The sequence below is a fragment of the Populus nigra genome, chromosome 3 (assembly GCF_951802175.1).
Source record: "Populus nigra chromosome 3, ddPopNigr1.1, whole genome shotgun sequence".
Lineage (NCBI taxonomy): Eukaryota > Viridiplantae > Streptophyta > Magnoliopsida > Malpighiales > Salicaceae > Populus > Populus nigra.
In genome coordinates this window covers 186,153-202,910 of record NC_084854.1, presented here as the reverse complement: position 1 = coordinate 202,910, position 16,758 = coordinate 186,153, and the positions used below count along the sequence as shown (strand labels likewise).

Here is a 16,758-nt window from a genome sequence, read left to right as displayed (position 1 = left end):
TTGGTCATTCAAGCAGATGGTTCAACATCAAACAGGTACCTTTTGAATGGCCTTCAAAGTCACCAGAGCAATGGATTTGAATTTACAGAAGTGAACAAGTCATTTTGCAGACAATAACCCTAGCAAGTCATCCAGTTATGTGCCTTGGCTTGACTCTAAGTTTAATCAACTACTCAAGATTGCTAATTGCTGGAGTCATCAAATCAATCAATCATCATTGACAAACACAAATAAATTTAATAGAAATCCGTCCACTAAAAACAGTAAAAATCAACGAAAGGCTTTGCTTGCTTGAATTAAGCAGTATCAAAAAGTACAGAGCTTTAAAATTTAGTTATTGTTCTTCCGTAATCAAGCAAGCAAGAACAAAAACAGTTAAATAAACTAGCCAGTAATCATAGTACCAATGCCTTCTTCAGACATAATCTCATGAAGCAAAGAATGTTGTACTCTTCCATCAATAATACTAGCAGTTCTAACACCTTGACTAAGTGATGCCACACAACAATTCACTTTCGGTATCATCCCACCAGCCACTTTCTTCTCATCAATCAATTTCTTCACTCCCTTTATATCAATCTCCTTCAGCAAACTCCCTGGATCATCCTTGTTTTCAAGTATCCCGGCCACATCCGTCAACAATATCAGCTTCTCGGCCCCCAATGCAGCCGCCACCTCCCCTGCCACAGTGTCAGCATTGATGTTATAAGACTGGCCCAACTCATCCGCCGCCACGGATGCAATCACTGGTATATGCCCATTATTAACAAGAGGCTGCAAAATAGTGGGGTCTACGCGTGCAACCTCGCCAACAAACCCCAACTGGGCAGATTTGGAAGTTGGTTTGGCCATAAGAAGGCGGCCATCCATCCCAGAAAGGCCAACCGCGGTGGCACCAGCCTTATTGATCAAAGAAACAAGGTCTTTATTAACCTTACCCACCAATACCATAGAAACAATCTCCATAGTCTTGGCATCAGTAACGCGGAGACCCTCATGGAAGAGAGGCTCAATGTTGAGGAGTTTTAGCCAGTGGTTGATTTCTGGGCCACCACCGTGGACTAAAACAGGGCGGAGACCAACACAAGAGAGGAGGACAAGGTCGCTTACAACAGAGGCTTTGAGTTCAGGTTGTTTCATGGCAGCGCCGCCGTATTTGACGACAATGGTTTTGCCCCTGAATTTCTGGATGTAAGGTAGGGATTCTGATAGTATATCTACTCGGAATTGGTTGGCAGAAGTGGTGGGAGTTGGGATGGTGGCGGCGGCGGCGGCGGCGGCGGAGGATTTGATGGTGAGAGAGTGGGAGTGGTGGGAGAAAGGGAAGGAAAGGGTAGTTGGGGTTTTGAGGAGATTAGAGTATTTTGAAGAAGAAGAGAGGGAAAGAGTGGATGTTGAGGGTGATGGTGATAAATTCAAGGCTTTGGCCATCTTCATCCTCTTCTTGTTGTATTGGCCACCTAGCCCTGCAGGTCAGGTAAGCTCGAGGGAGGGAGGGAGGGAGGGGGGAGGGAGGCTGCGAAGTTTGTGAGCGAATGGGGGTTTTGGTCCGCTCCGTCTTATTTATATTTTACATAGGACAGGACAACAAGGGACGTTCAATTTGATTGATTGCATTATGGTCACTGTCACTCCCTTGCCCTTTCTTAACATCACAGCTACTTTTATTTTTATTTTGGAATTGCATTGCAAACACTACTGCTAAATAGTTTTGATATTCTTTGGAGTGATTTTTGAAAAATAATAATAAAATATTATTTAGACAAAACAGCACAACACAAGACGAGAAAGCATACCGTGAAGTGAATGTTAAAACAGGAAGAGACGTGTTCAATGTTACCTTGTCTAATGCTTTTTTTTTTTTTTGGGTTACTCGGGATGTTCGAACCAGCTTACACGCACCACAACTAATCCTCGGATCTACTGAACATCCTGCAAGCCCAGTAAACAAGTAAAACACCGCGGGGATAATAGACATGCACTTTAAAACTCGAACCCACGTGACAAAGATAAGAAAACCTTGCCTCTGCCGCTGGGCTAGAAACCTTGTCTAATGCATTTTAGTTTCAGATAGAGTGGCTTTGGGGGGCCACCATGAGCGGTTCATGAATCATGTCTTCCTATACCCATCTTCATCGTCTACAAATATTGCACCTGCGGTCTTGATTTCTTTATGGTGCGCACCGGCAAAAGAAGAGAGTAGGGCAAATCTAAAATGAACTTAAATGCAGCCTTCTTTTATCTCACGTTGAGCCAAAAAAATGAACCCAGCTATTGTCCATTAATTACATGATCTACACTACTTTAAATATCAATTTGAAGATTTTGATAATGTTGAAACATTCAATAGAAACCATTGCCTACAAAATCGTCGTCATCGCCGCTGCTGTAAGATTCAAGCAACTGACTATCATCATCATCCTCATCTCCATCGGTCACAATCTCCAAGATCCCAGTTCCTCCACCAAAGTCTACATCATCCATCATAGAGTCCCCGTCATCGTCATCGTCATCAAGGTCACTCACACTATCATCGTCATCATCGTCATTGCTCATATCATCAGCGTCACTATCACCATCCCCATCCAGGCCTGGACCAAGTATGGGATCCAAATCACCATCATCTTCATCATCATCATCCTCATCTTCCTCACTCTCTGCATCATCAGGATCAGAGTCGTCATCAGTTGGCCTTCTTCGACCAATCTCATAGACTCTGGCTGATGAAAACATCTCTTCCTGGTCATCCATTGTAATCAGCCCAGCAAATGAATCAGTTGCCTCTGTTGCAAAATCAAGGACACAACGGTCCACTGGTGTGGTCGCAATTTCAGAATAATTGATGGAATCTACTGTGCGGAAAGCAGCAAATAAGGGATGCTTCACACGACGGGTATGAACTGCTGACATTACATCATCAAGATTTCTCCTCAGGATTGCATAAATAACATCCCCACGAGCATTAAATGTTATTACTGTTTGGTCTAATGAAGGTACACTTCGAAAGAGCCTGAATTTCCGGAGATCCCAGACCTCAGAGTTTATAATCACCTGTTTAGAAGAGATAACTATTAACAAAAGAATAGCAACAAAAAATTTGGATAGAGAAATCTACAACCTTCCAGACATCTGAGAGAGTGATCCATATGGAACAAAAGTAATGCATTTAGCATTTAATCACACACAAACCAATTATCTGCATCTATGAAAGATCCTCAAATCTATCAAGCTCCTATATTCTTCTGTTCATGGAAAAAGATTTTTTCCTGAGGTAAATCTTTGGAAGGAAGGGATTAAAATGACTTCAAACACCAAAAATCAATGCGGTCTACCTAGCAAAAACACCAACATTTTGCATACCTCATTCCCAGCAGGATGAAAGCCACCGCCACCATAATCTGTAAACTGGTCAAAACGATGGACAGGACCAGATTGCCGCCTATCCCATAAGACCCCATTCCAAAGCAGCATAGTATCTGAAGGACTAAAGTGTACAAGGGAATAAACATGTCCCCGACCTGTAGAACTTGAAACTGTATCTGAAAGGGTTGATTCCACATGACAGGTCTGTACATCATAAAGCATAATCTCTCTCCGGGCCTGCTCTGTTGTTAGGGCCGCAAAAACATTACCAGAGTTGCTAAAAGTAGCAGCCTTGCAGCCGTCGAGTGAATGAATTGGCCCACCTGAGATTGAAGAGGCATCCCATAAACGCACATCCTGGGAACTTGAAGAGAGCACCAGTTGGGTTTCACCACAAACATATGACTGAACAAGTGTTAAAGGAGACTGGTGGCTTGTGCAGCTCTCTAGTACATTGTTGCTATTAGAGTCGAAAATCTTAAGCTCTCCAGCATGACTGCCAACTGCAATGTGAGAGGAATCACCAAGAAAAGTAATGCACGTCAACAGGGCACCAGCATCATCCCTGCAAGTTCTCCATGGCCTGAATCTGCTGTATACAAATTGTCGATCCCTGCGATTCCCATGAACCCCGCCATATATACTTCTGAACTCACGTGTACCAAGTCTAGCAGTTACATTTGATGGGGCATCCAGGCTCCTTTTTGGTTCAGGACAAACATGAGGGTGTAAAAGAGAGAGTGGTGGAAGAGTGGTGATAGGAGCTGGGCACTGGCGATGCTGGTGCTTCAAATATTGAACAACAAGAGAGTCTAGAGTTAACCGCTCTGAGTTGCTGGACTGGTTATCATTTAGAGGCCCAGATTGCATGTAGCTGCCATATTGGTTGTCATCAGCATAATCTGCCAGAGTGCTCGGTGTTGATCGACCATGTATATCCCTCAAACCTGAAGCAGGTGTAGAAAATCCAACAGCATCAATAAGTGAACCCATCTTACGTGCGGTATTGGGTGTCAGACAACCTGGAGATCTAAGCCCGTGCTCACCAGTGTTGATTCGCTTCCCAGATGATGCCAACCCAAAATCCTTAAGGTCTGATAGTTTTCGTTTCATTGGCAACAAAATTGGAGTCTTACAAATGGACTCTGTCTCAGGATTGCTTTTCTGTAAGGATTCTGGCGGGGCTTCTAAAGGGTTTGGAGATGCAGTAGATTGTTTTAAACTACTCAAGACCTTCTTTAATGGCAGTTGTTCAGAATCTATGAATTGTGACTGATTTCGGGACTGCGAACCAAAAGTTGGTGAGAAAACAAGTGACTTCTTCTTTGAAGACACTGTTGCCTCACATTTCAAGCTGGAATTGTCACTGCATCCAGTTGCTTTTAGTTTGTCATATAGAAATCCACTAGGGGTTCGACCAGAGGGCCAATGGATTTGTATTGAAGGGGTTTCTTGTGTGGAAGCTTGGTGTGAAAGAGATGATGCAGCTGCAAGTGATGGTAGAGGTGTCAACTGTGCCTCTTTCAGCAGCATAGCAGCTGCAGAAGCCAAACCAGATGCCTGGAGGTGTTCATGTATAAGGAGCAAAAGTTCCCTGAAGTAAAGAAGGGGTCAGAAGTGGGTGATTATTGAATCATATAACTACTGTATTAAGATTTCTTAAATATACCTGGAATGATACGTGATAGGAGTGGCAGCTGCTATTGCAGCTCTTTCTATGCGCTTCAAAGCAGGGGTAGCTGCATCAGTTGCTGCTAATGTACTAGCACGTCCTGAATTTGTTACAATCTGCAACACAAGTCAATGGTTGATCATATGGATCACTAATTTCAATAAACTAACATGACAACAAAAACACAGTTTTACTTGAAATTTTCCACCACCAGAAAGGAATATCTAATAGTTACAGTTACTAAAGCACATTATTATTCCGGATAATAAATATTTTTTTATTTGTTGATAGCAGTAATAACAAAAGTAAGAAATTGTCATGTATGGAACAAGAAAATTACAGCATAAAACAAGGTACAAATTTAACAGTTTGTGCTTCTAGAGGAGAAGACATGGCATGGACTATTGACAAGAGATACACAAGTGGGTGGCAAAATAATTGAGGTGGTTCATTGGAATCCACCGAAAAAACATTTTTCTCTGGATGAAGGTTCAAGCAAAAAGGAAAGAATATCAACCATTACCATGCACCTGCCTGGGGCCCTCGGCACTCCATGCTGCAGTAACTAAATTAGCCTTTTGAGCATTTTTCTTGCATAAAAATAATGCATGATCGTAATCAGCTGATTAGGTTGGAACTTCACTAAATAAATGACTTGAAGTGCAAATTGTCTGGCATGATTTTGGATTTTGATCTGGCATTTATAACTTAACTATATTTTTTGTTGGATTTTGTTTTGTGCCGCTATTAGTGGGAAAAGGAATTGGTTAAACACAACAAGAAATTTAAAAATCAGAACATGTTACCTACTTAGCACACATTTTAATAACCATCATTCGGATTCTATTTTAGTATACAGCTAAAGGTTCAATTCCCCATGCACCAGAGATTTCATGTCCCTATGCCTTGAAGGATGAGACAGTCGCAATAGGTAGAAGAGATGCATGTGTCAAATTATACATATAGGAGTATTGACATGAAAGTAAAGACAATTTTTTCAATGTAGTATGAGCACAGAGATGTAAAGATGCTTACCGCAATTAGCTCAATTGCCATCTGGGCAAGTTCAGCTTGCCACCTGCCTTGTTCTGTTCCAAGTGTATGGCTGCCTAAATCACGAATTAGCTCTGACAACTTTTTCCCAACCTAAAAGACCACAATGACTTTGTCACAAAAATCATTAAATTTTGAATTGCCCTAATATTTTATAATGATGTTTACTTGTCCAAAATGAAAACAAAATCTGCAAAGGAGCAGAGTATAAAAGAAAGCAAAATTGTTCCAAGATTGAAACATGATAAGATGATAATAAGCTGGACCGAGTATATGTCTATATCTTCATCAGAAAAGGGGACATAACTACACCTAATTAAGTATAGTCCCAAAGAAAACAGAACCTACAACTTGTGTCCACCAAACAACCAAAAAAAGAGACGATCAAGTAACCTTATATATGTTCAAGATTAAAAAAAAAAAAGTTCAAGATCAAAAAACTATACCACTACATAATAACAATTTTTTACCTGAAGTTTAGTCAATATGTGGGCAATTGTATCATCTCTGGCCAAACCAAGCAGAACTCGGCATGCAAGAGCTCGGATACAGTCAAGAGCAGCAGGAGGTGAATAAACACGTGGTTGGAGGAGATGGAGAAGAACCTTTATACCATTGTTAGCACGCACTGCATCCCTTGCTTGACGATATACTTGTTCCATTTGAGCAGCAAGGCCAGCACAACCTGCACCAGTTCCTAAATATATTCTCCGATCTCCAACCAATCCTGAAGCTGCTGTAGGAACAGGTGTTTGTGAAGTGCTACTGGCAGATCGAGAAGCAGAACCTACTGCAATGCTTCGATCAACAGCACTCGATTCCCCATTCCTCTGCTCAGTCTGGCCAGGCATCTGAACAGGGTTTGAGGATTGACCGGAAACAGATTGCTGGCCTGGTGCAATTAGAGGTGGTTTATTGCTTATTGAAGGAGGCGGGCAAACAAGATTGATTAGCACATTTAATGCTGGCTGTATGATCTGCAAATATAGAATTGATGAAAATGCAAACTACTAAAGAATTTGCTACAAAGTCAATCAGGAAAAAAGGTCAATGATGGCCGTGGTAGCAGCAATAACAGTAGTGTACAAACAAAGAAAATGGCTGCAAAAATATCTACTTACCTCAGGGTCCACATAATTACTGGAAATGTTTGCTGCGTCTAAGATTATGGCAATACCAACACGATTATTGCTTAATGTGGCATTTACAATCATCTTGCGGCTGTCGTTTACCAGTGTAACGATATGCAGAACACCAAATGCATACTGAAGTAAGTCATGCAAATATCGCTCAACAATAGGAGGGGCCTACAAACATGAGCCAGAATAGATATTAGTAGGGATGTGCAGGCAGCAGAAACAAGGGAAATTATTACACTAACCTGACACAATTCCAGCATGGTAACATGCCCATTAAAGCCCAAGAACTTGTCTACTGCAGGAAAACGGGTTCTAACAAATGCAGAACCTAGCTTTCGATCCTTTTGCAACTGCAGAAACACTGCATCCATCGCCTCATTACTAATGTCGAGCGGCTTATATGCAGCCCTAACACTTGGAACATTTCTAGCCACATTTCGATTGTTTTTATTGGGACGAATGGAATCCACCAGCAAAAGAAGATGAGCTCTGAAATACTGTCGCAAAGCAACACAGGTGTGATAAGCTATCTGCTTTTCTGATGATGTCAGTACTTCCGCTGAGGAACGATCATTACGAAGAGCTGTTGAGTTGGACAGATTTAAGGCACCTGAATTAACACCAGATCTAACTGAGGCAGCATCATTTAAAAGAGTCAATAACTTATGTAAACCATCCTGGGCATCAAAAGCATCAATAACGGCTCTGAACACAAATGCAGCACCAAAAAATAAGGCCGCATTTTTCCTGGCTTGATCTTGTGGGCATTCAAGGAGTTGAATGGCCAACTCAACCACCTGGTGAACAACATCTGAGGGGAGTGCACATACACGTTCCATGATCCCCTGCAACAACATTCTAAAAGGTCAGGTATAATTGGAAATGCAACATGAAACATAAGCTGATACAGCTACACGCAAAATCAGACTTTTAACACACACAAAAATTACCTGTAGAGAACCTATAGTAAACAAGCATGAAGAAAGACCAAAGAATGTCTCGTCAACCCTTGGGATTGAAAGCAATTTCTGCATGCCACTTCGATCCACAAATAATGCAGCAAATTTCCGATGAGCAGCCAAAGCACAGATAAGTTTCATCACATCAGGTAAGAGTGTCACAGCCGTAGATGATCCCTTGTGTTTATAGCTGCGCTGTAATAATGCAAGACACACATCTACCCCCTTTTCATGCAGAACAGGCCCAAGAACTTCAACGTACTCACCTAATATCTCAAGGCACTGGATGCAGTATTTTTCCCTCAATTGAGCAAGGGATTCAAGGTCAGGAATAAAATATTCTTCAGCATCCTCATTTACTTCTGGTTCCACACCACCAAGATTCATTGAATCATCATTGGTACCACCAGAGTTCCTAACACCAGCCCACATGTATCAGCAGTTGCATTAATAAGAAAATCTATTTTCCGAAGATAAAACCAACAAAAATGAAACACAAACCTAGAAACTTCAATTGCATTGGCAGCATCAATAACAGTACTTGCAGCTCGGGAAGCAGCCAAAACTGCAGCTTCTTCACTGTTGCTTGATTTAAACTCCTGTGTATAAAATTAATTTAAGTTATGAAGGTTTCAAACTTTACATGAAGCCAGTAAAATAATGAATAAAAAAGATAAGATAGTTTGCTCACCTCTAAAGCAGCACTCTTCACATCTTCAGCAGCAGCGTCACCAGCAGCTTTGATGGCACCTGCAGGTGCATTTGCTCCTCTAGCTTCCGCTTCAGCAGCTTGAACTGCTTTCTTCACCAGATCAGAAATGTCTTTGGTTCCGATCCTGCAACCCTGAAAGCAATCATCATTATCGTCTCTTTCCACAGCCAAACCATCTGAATGCATATTTCCCTGGAACTTTCTTGTATCTGGTCCTTTCTTCACATCTGAAAGATTCTTTGAATTCCTATCTCTAGCACTCCGTCCTGGTCCTGATCGACTACCAGAATCTGGAGATGTTGAAACCTGTTCATTCTCAAGTGCTGTTTCATTAACCCTCCCCCTCCCTCTGTGTCTTGTCCATCCACGGGAAGGCCTGCGTCTCAACAAGTCATCTCTTCCACTTTCATCAAGTTCCGCAAACTTTGTTTTTACATCACGAAGGTCTCGACCATGCCGTCTCTCCCCACCATCAGCATCTATGTCATCATTATCTTCTCCAACAGATTCTAAAGATCTTTCATCTAAATCAGCTAAAGATCTCTCATCTGCAGCCCTGATATTATTTTCAAGGGTTGCCTCTGGAAGCTGCCGCACCCTGCACCTACCTTCTTCTCTACCTCTTATACAAGTTGCAGAAGAAGCATTCTTGCCCTCTATTAAATAACTAGCATCTTTTTGGCTTGCACTTGCCTCCCCAAGGACACGAATACGAAGATAGCGCATAAGTTTTGCTGATAATCCAGATGTCAACACATCTTCAACTATTTGACCACCACTGAGCTCAGCAAAAGAAAAGAAAAAATCAGATACAAAGATAAAGACATGAATTAACAGGACCAAAGACAATGCCACCACTTTACAGTAAGAAACTATATATATATAAAGGAAAAATACAATTTCAAACAAATTGAGCATGTAAATGTCATATGAGTATGGGAAAAAATTATTCTTCTGCAAATGCATACCTTGCCAAACCTACAGCTAAAAGTCCAGTAGAATAGGTTTTCAACATTTCAGAATCTGAACCCTCCTTTCTCTCCATATCATGCTTCCAGTTTCGATCTTCACTGGGAAATCTGGTAGCTTCGTCCATCACCCAGGCTTTTATGTTCTCCATAACAGGGTCTTCAAAAACATGAGGATACTGTGAACCATTGACAACTCGTCACACCAAATATGATAAACTTAAACATCAGAATGATTAGAAAATAAAGAGATGTGAACGTACAATCCAAGTTAGAGAACAGGTCATAAGAAGCCTCGCAGCAGCTGCCTGGATGGAGGTTGAGTATCTAGTTTCAGACAGAAACCTCGAAGAAATCAACTCAAAGAATTCATCATTATCCTGAAGTGGAAGATAGGGAAATTCTTTAAGAATTTGAATAATGAACATGTCCAACAACACAATAAAACTCAAAGTTACATGCATGCAAATGTGCCACTTAAAGATACACAAAAAATTTAAGTTGTTACGCACAAAGAATACAAACAGTTGGATATGAAATTCACATTAAAAAGAGAAAGCAAAATTTGTTACCCGAACTAAACTCCCAAGCCGTCCAATATTATGAGAAGCACGACTATTGTTGAAAGAAGAGTTACCATTCTCCGCCATGTACCTACATGCATGGAAAAAAAAATTAATTTCAGAAAAAAGATAGTTAGCAAAATCTTCAAATCTATTAAGAAATTGACAGAGGCATTCTAGAATCAGAGGTGGAGATATGCAAAGATAAGATTTGAACACAAGACCTATACTTCAAAGTCAACAGACAGTCAATGTGCAAAATAACAGGCTCACACCATTATTTTTTTTTGTAATGTATATCCCAACCCATTCTTCCACTTTAAGATTTTCCTTAAATACTTTGATGTTTTTGAGAGTCCCAGAAGACACTAATCACAGACTGCTGTAAAAGTGGATAGTGTGTTAGTAATGTTGTCAGATGTAACGTAACCATATTTTCTGATCATAACGATCCATCCTTACTGTCATGAAAATATGACCACTTGAATAAGAGTTTCCCTGTTATATGTTACCACCACCAGGTTTTCAACCTAAAAGATATTAGCAGCTGTAGAGGAAACAATGGCAAGAAACTACAAGATTCATATGACCATTTATTGGGAACCCTCATTTGGTTATGCTACTGCAGATACTGTATTTGAACTGACAGCAATCGACACGAAAATGCTATCTAAAATCATATACAATAATTTGTGCACATCTTTCATGTTTTCGAATACCATATGCATTTCAAATTAAAATATCAAGCCCAGAACTGAATAAAGGATGATAGTGCCAATATAAGACTATAATGACGTTATCCTAATAGACGAAAAAGAATCAAAATTACATTCCGGGATAAAAACCAAACTAACTAGAAATCTACACTACCCCCTGAAATCAATAATTCCTCCTATTAGCATACAGTGTGAGGTATACTATACAGGCAGCAAATATTAGGAAGTGATAAGCTTTCTGTGCATTGTTTTCAAGTGCAAGGAAATAAATAAGTATTAGTTAGAGATGAAAATAAAAACAAAAATATGTAATAAAAAAATGAATAGGGAAAGGGGGGGTATGCATACAGTGACTCTTGAGTTTCGAGAAGAGAGGAAAGAGCGTGGAGAAGAGTAGGGTTAGGATTATCAGGAGAAGAAGTGATTTTATCAATCCATTTCTGCGCTTTCTCGATTAATTCATCTTCTTCCTTCTTCGTTTCATCTACTTCCTCTCCTTCTCTCTGCGATTGTGATTGTGATTGTGGTTGCGGTTGCGACGGATTAGAAGGAGCATCTCCTCCGCCTCCTCCTCCGCTATGAGTTTGGGTTTGGGCTTGGGCTTGCCTCGATGGAGAATCGTCCAAAGAATTTGATCCCTCCATCGTCTATCTGAATTCAATGAATGAAACCCTAAAAAGAAAGAAATAGAGGAATGGTTTAGGTTTAGGTTTAGGTTTAGGCTTGGGGGAAAAGAAAGGAAGCAGCTGATGACACTAAATACTAATAATTTTTAGCAGCTCTGGCTGGCTGGTTGCGGGCGGAGTGGGTTTTTCTAAATTACACACACAGTCTTTCTGTTACGTGTGTGTTGTGCAGAGGAGCGGAAACTTCCCGATGAATCCCACCCGTTTTTGCTCTAACCCTATTTAAGCCCGACCCGCTTTTCCTAAGACCTTAATGGGCCTTTTTTTGAGAGCCTGATGTTCTATGCTAATAGTTATCGGGCCTTTCTTCTATTTTAATTAAATTAACAAAATTTAATTAAGGTTCCGTTTTTTTTTTGGATTGCGTTTCTATATTTAGTTAATCAATATATATCATATGGAATTCATTAAAAAATCTCAAATTGAAATCTTAATTAAAAAAAAAACTTACCGATTATGATTTTTATTAAATATATTTTTTTCAAACTATAATTATAATAACTACCATAATATCAAACAAACACTAAATTATTTAATTATTTTTAAATCCTACCATCTTATAATTACAATTACGATACATTATATTATATTATTATAAAATATACTAAAACAGCTCACGGCAACACAAAGTTTTTTAAAATTTTATCTTCAATTTTTTTTTAATTGCAACTCTCAATGTCAGAATTAATAATTAATTTCTTAAGATTTGTTAAGTAAAGGAACAAAAGAGTATCGAAATATAAAATAAGGAGAAGAAATTCTAAAAAAAAGGATTGAAGTGTTAAATAAGGAGAAATTTTATTATCAGACTCGAATTCATTTTGTATTTTCAATATAGGTTAAATTTCATAATTATGGTGTAATTATATAGAAAAACATACTTTTACTATAATTATTTTTTTAATTATGAAAGTACAGTTATGTTTTACCAGATTTTATTTTAAGGTTTAAAATACCACTTTAAGTGTTGTTCTAAAACAATTGAAATTTGATTAACCAAGATCCTTGAATAATATTCTTGAGTGCCATGTATAGTTTCAACCATTCCTTTCATCTCATCCACTACTGCTGCTTAAAAATGCTCGAATTATCCTCTTTACATGTCAAGGAAATACAAGTAATCAATCCAACGCAGTGAGTCCTTAAAAATCACAAAACCCTAGACCATACACCTTAAGCTTTAAACCCAGAAAATCACAAAAATACAGGGGAAAAAACACCAAGATGAACACTGCCAAACTAGACCTTGAAAATCCCTTTCCACCTCCCGCGCCAGAGATGACTGCTTGACCTTGAATCATGATCCTGAATTTGCAGGTCCCAGTAGAGGGGTCATTGTTTATAACAACTGAAAGGTTATTTGGGAACTTACAAGCACTTTCAAGTTGATTATTCTGCTGGTAGTAACTGTTAAGTGCATAGGAGATGTTGCCCCGCGCATCCAGATTTTCACAAGAAGTTCCATACCCTAGACTAGTACAGTCCGCGTTAGCACAAGCATAGCTCACACTCGGTCCCACCTGCGGATCATCAAGGCTTGCTGATGGAGACATAATACACCATTGTCTGGCTAAATAATGTACATCCCTTGCCGGTACCAGACCCTTTGAATTCGCCGTCACCAGGCTAACTGCATACTTAGGCTGTCCATCCAAGTAAAACAATCCCCAGTGGCGCTCAAAATTACCAGGCTGAATGCTTTTGGCATCTTCGTCTATGAGACTAAATAAATAGGCATCCACATAACCAGGACGCAGTGGGGTTCCCTTGTTGGAAATGACACTATCCATAAACCCTTGGTTGAACTGCTGTGCGTAGTTCAAGTTTGCGTTTTTGTCTCCGTCGGTAGGCCACCCAATTTCCCCAATGACAACGGGCAAGCTTCCATAACCATTCTTCTGCAAAGCCCATATAAGGGTGTCATGGTTCGCATCAAACACGTTGTCGTAAATTGTCCCACCATCGTTCAAGGGAAATGACTTGTTGCCAAAGAATGCAAAGCCAAGGGGGAAATTAGGATCACTGTAAAGGCTTATAAATGGATAGATATTGACAGTGAATGGAGCCCCATTGTCGCTCAAGAACTTGACAATCGATAGCATGAGATCATGGATGTCTGAACGGAAGTCACCATCGGATGGAAGATTTGTTGGACTCTCATACACATCAGCATTGAGGGGAACGGTGACTTTCACCCGAGTGCTTAGTCCGGCTTTTGTTAAAGCTGATTGGATATTCCGAAGAGCAGGAAGAGTTGTTCCCAGAAAGCTTCCATTGTAGGATGACAAGAATGGCTCATTTCCAACTGCAACGTACCTTGTAAATAACTCAAAATTACTGGTGAATAAATCCCCCCCAACACAACACAAGCTCTATATATAGCGGAACATCTAAACACCATAAAAGCAGAGCAAGCTCATATAGTATAATCCTAGTCATGATCCTTAATTTGTTTCTTCTTACCAGACACACTCTTGGCTTGTGTAATTCAAGTCAAATACATGAACTACAATTAATGATCGGCAAAGCAAATCAATCCATGTCAATGGAAAAAGATACAAGGAAAGGGATTGATGGATTACCTGATGTCTGCACCACCAGAAGAGATATGAGAAGAGACATTCTTGGCCACCCAGGTGTCAGCAGCTTGCTCACTATTGGCCAGATTATAAAGCATATCATTGGGAATACCCACCATGACTTGAATCCCAGAATTAGCGAGAGCATTTAGAGTTGCTGAATCAGCATCAAATAGCTTGACCTTCTGAAAACCGTTGTCCCTGAGCATTTTAACCACAGTGGAAGGCGGCAAAGGATGCGTTGCCTGAGTTCCCCAGTTGACTCCAATTCCACTCACGGAATCCACCAGCAATTGAAGGATAGATAAGCAGCGCAGGGTTACAACAAGGGGTTGTTGCCTTTGCCTTGTAGACACCACTCCTTTGATCAAACCCCCCATAGTGTTTTACATATATCTGTATACTTGAGAAATTAAGACAAGATCATGAAACTATCTCTGGATTCTAAAACAGTTATTACAGTTAACTACTATGGTTTGGTTTGGTTTGGTTTGGTCTGGATACAATAAACCAGCTAGAAAATTAAAGACGGTTCAAGAGCAACAAAACAGCAGGTAGCAAGCTAGCTGACGAAGATGGAGATTACAAGGGAATAAAAAAGAGAGTATAGTGCATGCTTAAGATATAGCATATGCTTACATGATAATGCATAATATAGCAATAAGGATCGTGATGAGGAGGAAAGAATGTTCTTTCATTTTTCACCAATCAATGGAGAGATGAAGAATGTGTTTCGGGTCTCAAAAAAACAGGTTTAAGAAAAAGTTACAGGTTTTCTTTTTTAATTAAAGGTTTTAAAGTGAAATTCAGTGTGCTGATTAACCAATTGCATCACACTTCCCAGCAGACCCAGACTTAAAGTAAGAATAACAACTTTGGTGAGTGCTTGCAAGACGATGTTCGTGGACATTGATGAACATGTTTTTGTACGTCCAATTGATCGAGGAATTATGGATTTAAATCAATTAGGGTTGGGTGCCCTGTCCCTATGTATTCCAATTTAATTATGAAATTGACTAATGGCCCGTTCCGGCCTTGTTATCTGCTAAATTTCAATCTATCGTATGAATAGAATGATCCATCGAGTACCGCCCGGGCTAATAAGCTTTCCAACCTTCTCAGTCACGTTACATGCAGATATTTTTATTTTTTATAGATAAAACTGTAAGGTTCTCTTTACATGTTCCTGTAGTTTGAGAAATCTCAATTTAAATAAAAAAATTTAATTAAATAAATCAAGAACTATTTAGGTGAATAATTAAATAAAAAATTGTTAATAATACATAAAAATAAAACTTGAAAAATTAAAAAATACATATAAATCAAGATATTTAATCTTGAAAGAATAGATATTTACCATGTTATGTTTACTAAACTTATAAATTATTTCTTATAACAACAGCTACAGCCATAACAGCTGTCAGCGTTATTAGTCAAACTGCCAGCCACTTGTCTAAGAGAGTCTCACGTTTCGACATCAAAGAATCAAATATCATTTTCAAGGAATATAAGAAGAAAACTTTACTTAAATTCTCAATTTATTTTTCTTTGAAATGATGGGATGGATATGCACGAAAGAGAGTATAAAGGTTCTCTGATGAAGACCTCATTTTCTCTCCTTCAAATTTTACAATTTGGAATTTGAAGAACAGTAGAAAATCCAAAATCTTTCCACTACATATTAAATAATCTTGTAACTTAGCTGCATTTATTATTATCCGTGGTGCCCTCATCATTTTTTTTATTATTTTATATAACCCATATCATCTTTCTTTACACAATTTAGAATTCAATGGCTACTTCACCCGCGCTCCACCACGTGAAAGATATTTTTTTTCCTAAGAAAACAAATACATGTACTGATATTTTTTATGTGTTTTTATATGTAAAGAAATTGTATAAATAGAAAAGTCCATGCATATATGTAATTAAATAAATTCAGAATTATGTATGTTAGTAAACGAGGAAAAAAATCATTAGTGATAACTAAAAAAATCATTAACGATAACTAAAAATATTGAAAAAATCAAGAGACAAATATAGATTAAAATATATAATCTCGCATAACGGAATATTTATCCGGTTGTGCTTGCTGAATTTGTTTACTAAAATTAGATTTTTATTCAATAAAACAATAATAGAAATAGACACGTATTAAATTAATTAAATAAAATAAAAGATAAAAGAATATTATACAAGGCCGTACATGTTAGAAATATTATCTAAAATTAATTTTTTTAAAAAAATAAAATTCATTTATATAAAAGATCAAAAAAATATAAATAAATCACAATAATCTTTCAAAAACCAAATACACACAACACCATAAAAAAAATTTCTATTAAAAA

At 38.8% G+C, this 16,758-nt stretch overlaps 3 protein-coding genes across 5 annotated transcripts; all 3 read right to left on the bottom strand.

The window, feature by feature from the left end:
• Positions 1-270: 270 nt before the first annotated feature.
• On the bottom strand, positions 271-1,649 carry LOC133689333 (acetylglutamate kinase, chloroplastic-like). Its single transcript, XM_062109155.1, has one exon. It carries the CDS (start codon positions 1,435-1,437, stop codon positions 385-387), a length of 1,053 nt encoding a protein of 350 aa, XP_061965139.1. The 5' UTR covers positions 1,438-1,649; the 3' UTR covers positions 271-384.
• Positions 1,650-2,216: 567 nt separating this feature from the next.
• Positions 2,217-12,037, bottom strand: LOC133689332 (DDB1- and CUL4-associated factor homolog 1). Of its 2 annotated transcripts, XM_062109153.1 has the most exons (14): positions 11,494-12,037; positions 10,439-10,520; positions 10,130-10,246; positions 9,867-10,045; positions 8,878-9,676; positions 8,688-8,785; positions 8,178-8,601; positions 7,470-8,072; positions 7,210-7,395; positions 6,559-7,065; positions 6,071-6,181; positions 5,033-5,151; positions 3,361-4,957; positions 2,217-3,051 (listed from the first exon to the last, which is right to left on the bottom strand). In XM_062109153.1, exons 1-14 carry the CDS (start codon positions 11,787-11,789, stop codon positions 2,344-2,346), a joined length of 5,826 nt encoding a protein of 1,941 aa, XP_061965137.1. In that variant the 5' UTR covers positions 11,790-12,037; the 3' UTR covers positions 2,217-2,343. The 2 variants fall into 2 exon arrangements, with proteins under 2 accessions (XP_061965137.1, XP_061965138.1); XM_062109154.1 differs by lacking the exons at positions 9,867-10,045; positions 10,130-10,246; positions 10,439-10,520 and having other exon boundaries at positions 8,878-9,496.
• Positions 12,038-12,900: 863 nt separating this feature from the next.
• LOC133689306 (glucan endo-1,3-beta-glucosidase 5-like) lies at positions 12,901-15,025 on the bottom strand. Of its 2 annotated transcripts, none has more exons than XM_062109117.1 (2): positions 14,414-15,025; positions 12,901-14,147 (listed from the first exon to the last, which is right to left on the bottom strand). In XM_062109117.1, exons 1-2 carry the CDS (start codon positions 14,788-14,790, stop codon positions 12,974-12,976), a joined length of 1,551 nt encoding a protein of 516 aa, XP_061965101.1. In that variant the 5' UTR covers positions 14,791-15,025; the 3' UTR covers positions 12,901-12,973. The 2 variants fall into 2 exon arrangements, with proteins under 2 accessions (XP_061965101.1, XP_061965102.1); XM_062109118.1 differs by having other exon boundaries at positions 12,901-14,136; positions 14,414-14,537.
• Positions 15,026-16,758: the final 1,733 nt, after the last annotated feature.

Bases quoted from the DNA above. Each gene is read 5' to 3' on its own strand.
- LOC133689333 (XM_062109155.1), bottom strand. From the start codon at position 1,437: ATGAAGATGGCCAAAGCCTTGAATTTATCACCATCACCCTCAACATCC.
- LOC133689332 (XM_062109153.1), bottom strand. From the start codon at position 11,789: ATGGAGGGATCAAATTCTTTGGACGATTCTCCATCGAGGCAAGCCCAA. The intron at 5,152-6,070 runs GTAAGCATCTTT...CTTGTGTTGCAG, and splicing joins TGGCAATTGAGCTAATTGCG to ATTGTAACAAATTCAGGACG. The intron at 3,052-3,360 runs GTATGCAAAATG...TCTTCTAAACAG, and splicing joins TTCATCCTGCTGGGAATGAG to GTGATTATAAACTCTGAGGT.
- LOC133689306 (XM_062109117.1), bottom strand. From the start codon at position 14,790: ATGGGGGGTTTGATCAAAGGAGTGGTGTCTACAAGGCAAAGGCAACAA. The intron at 14,148-14,413 runs GTAATCCATCAA...GTTATTTACAAG, and splicing joins TCTGGTGGTGCAGACATCAG to GTACGTTGCAGTTGGAAATG.